This window comes from Hesperophylax consimilis, chromosome 19 (assembly GCF_061612785.1).
Source record: "Hesperophylax consimilis isolate HC1 chromosome 19, BYU_Hcon_1.0, whole genome shotgun sequence".
Lineage (NCBI taxonomy): Eukaryota > Metazoa > Arthropoda > Insecta > Trichoptera > Limnephilidae > Hesperophylax > Hesperophylax consimilis.
In genome coordinates, this window is record NC_142854.1 from 29,584,530 (window position 1) to 29,589,775 (window position 5,246).

Below are 5,246 nucleotides of genomic sequence, written 5' to 3' on the forward strand. Positions count from 1 at the left end.
AAAGATGACGTAAATAAATAATAAATGCATTATTAAGATAGGTAAAGATATGGATGGATATAAATAAATCTCTAAATAGTATAAAATAAATAATAGCTATCCGCATCTGTCTGTTTGGAATTGTATATCTTAAAAAGGCCTACAGAAAAGTCCGCTATGGTATATGTCTATCTCCTAAGGATAACCCCCAGCAACACCGGGTACACGTCAGTTATTGTTTATATATGTAAATAAGGACATAACATTGATAAAAAAGGTATATTAAGAAGACCATTTCTTCCTATACTTTGAATATTTTATATACCTAAGTATGGCCATTTTTCTCATTGAATCTGGTCCATTATACGGTCTTGTATATTTGCCAGATAATTTTTTATTAATGTCTGCACACCACGCATTAATAATGAAGGGCACAGTGAATTTCATAATAACTTCTGACAATTAATCCAATTAAAACATACATATTTGAGAATTGTTTTGTTAATAATGTTCACAAGATGAAAATTTTCACAATTATGATTTAGCACATACTCAACGTCATAATGAATTTCCAAAGCGTTGAGCAAATTGGATAATTAAGGCAAAGTCTCTCTGGTATTCCCGAGTTAATATAAAAGAATTCATGGGATCATAAGGATCACCAATGCAAGATGACTTGCATTCCTCACAACCTTGGATATATTTCAACACCTTTTTTAACAAAAATCCTGCAACATAGGAGTCGATACTAAATGTTTGTATGGAAAATGAAGTGCAAATTTTCTCAAACTGGGCTTCTACATCTGGCGCGATTCACGTTCTCTTCACCTTAACCTATCTGCTAGCGTTAGCCAAATAACGCTATCACTTGTAAGGATAGCATTAAGTTCGCTTGTAACGATCCTATTGTGTACTAAGAGCGATTCACGAAGTAGCGATAGCCTTACATTTTTAATTTAGGAGACACTAAGTAAAAAAATCCTAAAAAAACTCGGTAAAGAGTTGTTGAGACATCGTTTGAAAACACAGATATATGAAATATAATCAAATGACGCAAGATTTGAACCAAAACTTTAAAAAACAATTGCTTTATATTATATTGCATTTTAATTAGTTGTTATTTTATTTTTAAATAACATAAATAAGCAGTTTATCGAAGATTTTCGTTTTGTTAAAAGGTACCTGCCCCGAGAGATAGTAACGACTTTGTTGTTCATTCACCACTGAAAGTGTCAATTTTGCCCACCAATCGCGCCACCGAGGGAATCACTTTTGTCTTCCAGTAAAGTTGACAAGTTGTTTATTCAGTTGTTGTTGTTTACTTGTTATTTTTGAGTCGTTTGCTGAGGAACACAATAAAATGAGGTAAGTAGGTGCTATATTATGTATGTAAAAGCATTTAAATATTATTCGTATGCTTTTCACTAGGACTCAAACGGAATTATCAACAGTATAAATAATTATGTCTGTACGAAGTTGACGTTTGTTTAGAAATGTTTAAAACCAAGTAAAAAGCGATACAGTTCTTGTATTATTATATTTTGTCTTTATTATTATGTGTGCAAACCTAAGAAAAAGTGTGTAATTAAGAATCTGACGTTAATTAATAATTCTCTTTCAGTGTACAAAAAGCAATTCGATCTGCCCGTACAACAGCCATGCAGTTTACGATAATGGCCGATGCAATGGTCGCTGAGCCGCTCTTCGCGGCAAACCGTTTTGTCGGTATGCATGGGAAAGAGAATTTAGCCGCATTTTGGCGAAATCTCACCAATACATTGAATAACGCTGGTCCACCAAAATCAACCACTCAATGGCAAAAAGTGAGTTTAAAGTTTTGAATAGTATTTGTCAATGTTGTAGTGAATTTGATCTGTCAACTGTAATCAAATATTCGTTTCAGGTGTGGACCACATTAAAATCGAATGTGAGGGAAAAATGCGGAAAGACCGCCTGCAGACCGGCAACACATCAGCGAGGACCACATTGTCCGAGCTGGAGGAGAAAGTCTTTAGCCTGATAGGCAGAGTGGCTGCAGAAGGATTAGACTTGCCTGACAACCTTCCCAATGATGATGTATGTATTTTACCACGCTCGTTCATGTCAAATATTTTGCTAGTTTACATAATATGAGTAAAAACATAAAGAAATTTCATAAGATAGATTTTGATATGTTTATTTCGTTTTACAGAGATCTCTTCTCGCACTGATGGGAGTATCAGTATCAGTTGGTGACGAGCCTGCTGTGGCTGTAGAAATGCCAGCTGTAGAAGGACTAGGCGTGCCTGATAACTTTCCCAATGATGATGTACGTATTCTGATTATTTGTATAGGACTATACCCACGCTCGATCATGCCCAATGCTTTTGCTAGTTTACATAATACGTGTAATAACATAAATAAATTTCTAATGATACATTTTGATCTGTTTATTTCGTTTTACAGAGATCTCTTCTGGCATTGATGGAGGTAGCAGATGGTGACGAACCTGCTGTGGCTGTAGAGATGCAGCAGGAGGATGATGGTGTGGTCGAGGAGCTGTGGGTTCCGAGTGGTAGTGGTGGAGTGAGGGGTGAATTCCTGAACCCTGTGATTAGCCCTTCACCGCCGACCACTCCTCACGCAGTGGACAGACCTCCCACTCCCCATCCATCAACCCAGAGACCAAGGCGGAGGCCTCGACTCATGACAGGTAATTCTTTATACAAATCAAGTAGATTCGCGTCCATCGAATCTAAGTTCGCAGGTTAACCAATTATTATTACGTGAAGCAGATCAAAATATGTATTTTAATTGACTCATATACGTATAAATTCTATTTTTATAATAATCGAAAAATCAAGTATTCAAATTATGAGAGACATCAATTATATTGAGTCTAAACTTTCAGACCAAAACGAGGCCAGGGCTGCAGTTCAGAAACTAATGGAGCAACAGAATTGTACTTTATCGGTGTGGAAAACTTACTTTACTATTGCATATTATTTGTGGCCTTCTTCCTAATTAGTAACTTGATTACATTTCAAGATTGAATTTTTTTTTTACAGAATATTGCAGAAACCCAGAAGAGACGGGCAAATTTAATCGAGAAATATCTAATTGAGAGAACGAGAGAAAGAGAAAGAGACAGGGAAGAGAGAGCAGAGCAGTTCGCTCAGCTCATGCTAATATTAAGTAGACTAGTAGAGAGAGAGAGGAGAGAAGAGGAGAGAAGATGAGAGACGTAATAGAGGATGAGGAAAAGGGAGTAAAAGTCAGTATTTTTTGTAATGCTCATGCTATTATTAAATAGACTAGAATACAGAGAGAGGAGAGAAGATGAGAGACGTAACAGAGGATGAGGAAAAGGGAGTAAAAGTCAGTATTTTTTGTAAAAGCGGGTTTTCAGTCTCACTCTTAACTATTTATTTATTCTTTTAAATTGATACATATTGTGTTTTAAAACGTTAATTTTACAATAATAATAATAAATGTGATATTATCTTCCTTTTACGTTATAATGTTGCTGTGATTTGAAATGAGAGTGGGATTTAGGAATGTAAAAATAGTATTGTTTATTATTGTTTGTTATAGTTGTTTAATTGACATGATGTTAAGATTATTGAAAAATCACTTCTAATTCTTACAGAGCCTTTCAGTGTAATTTTCATGATGGCTTTTTTGATTTTAATTAGTGAATATAGAATATTTTCATTTGTACTGCCTCATCCGATAATATCATAATCAACAGTGAATGAGACTTGGCTGAAATCTGGGGAAAAGCACTTGAAATTTACATAAATGAATTACAGGTAATACAAAACAAGGTAATCAAAAAACTATTTTACTACATATCACAAAAAGTCATATAGGGAAACAAAACTGTTAACAACATTAAGAAAACTATATGAATATACAAATTAAATTGTACACATAATGAAACTAGATAGTATTAGTTATGGAAGTGCGTAGTGATGATGTGACTTCTTACACGTCTTCCTTCAGCAAGACGTGTCCTTGGAAGTTCTGACTCTTCTCTATCTGAAACGGATAATGGCCTATTATCCGTTTCAGAATGGTTATCATGCTCATGGATGCGAGTTAATCTCCGCATATTGTGCAGCACAACGCACGAATTGATTATGTGATGAGCTCGTTTGGGTTCATACATTAGTATTCGCTGGGCAGACAGACACCTCCAAGTTCCTTTCAGAACTCCAAAACACCTCTCCACAGCTGACCGAGCTCTACAGTGAGCGTCGGTGTACCTTTTCTCACTGTCAATGGCTGAATTTGGAATGGGTGTCATCAGCCATGGTTCCAACGGGTAGCCTGCATCTCCTGTTAAGTGCAAAAATATTAAAATGAAAATTAATTTTTGTTTTAATTGCTTTTAGAACCAAAAGTAATGATGTATTTTTCCATTTTTTGTTTTTTATATCGAATAAATATATCAAAATCTCTGGAGAGATTATAATTTTTCCTATTCTATGTGGAGAGGAGACAATGTTAATTGTTGTGAACTAATAAAAAATATATACTATTTACTACATGTCCAATGACTTATTTTTACCTATTAGCCAAGTTTTCCTTTCTCCTCTTTCATGCCACAGCTCCATAATGCGACGAGGTGGAGAGTTGGCCCAAATCTGGCTATCGTGCCGCGTTCCCGGATATCTCGGGTTCACGTCTAAAATGATGAGGTTCGGATCACAAATCTGAAATGTTCATTTTTTAAATTACATTAGGACTTTTTCACACATATGAAAGTAGGTACACAAAGAATGGTCCGAATCAAGGGCTTACCATTTGCACATTTAAGGAGGGATTCCCATGATGATTTAAGTAAATCTCTTCCTGATCTGCAGGAGCGATTATTGATATGTGGGTGCAATCAATCGCTCCTATAGTCCCAGGAAAAGGATTATCTGATTGCTCAAATAATAGCCTAGCTTTCTGCCTTTCTGCAGCAGTTGTAGGAAATTTGACCCACGTTATCGTTAATGTTTGGCTGATAGCCGATGAAACATTCTGAATGCATCGGCTAACTGATGACTGGCTGATTGCCAAGCCCCATTCGTGGCCTATACCTCGCTGGTACGAACCCACCGCATAGAATCTTACTGCAGTAAGTACCTGTAAGTATAAATTTCAGTCATGAATACCATACCTCCTTTTTCATGGATTAAATAATAGTTATGTTTATTAAATGTAGCACCGACCTGTGATTGGACAGACAAGCCATGTCTTCTTTTAGGTTGTAGGGTCAGGGATAATGAATTAATTAG

The 5,246-nt window shown here is 35.8% G+C and overlaps 1 protein-coding gene across 1 annotated transcript; it reads left to right on the forward strand.

Annotated features, from left to right (window-relative positions):
* Window positions 1-1,339: 1,339 nt before the first annotated feature.
* LOC149415098 (uncharacterized) lies at window positions 1,340-3,354 on the forward strand. The gene is made up of 7 exons (XM_089642999.1): window positions 1,340-1,344; window positions 1,601-1,704; window positions 1,883-2,055; window positions 2,171-2,287; window positions 2,425-2,671; window positions 2,870-2,931; window positions 3,027-3,354. Exons 1-7 carry the CDS (start codon window positions 1,340-1,342, stop codon window positions 3,195-3,197), a joined length of 879 nt encoding a protein of 292 aa, XP_089499125.1. The 3' UTR covers window positions 3,198-3,354.
* Window positions 3,355-5,246: the final 1,892 nt, after the last annotated feature.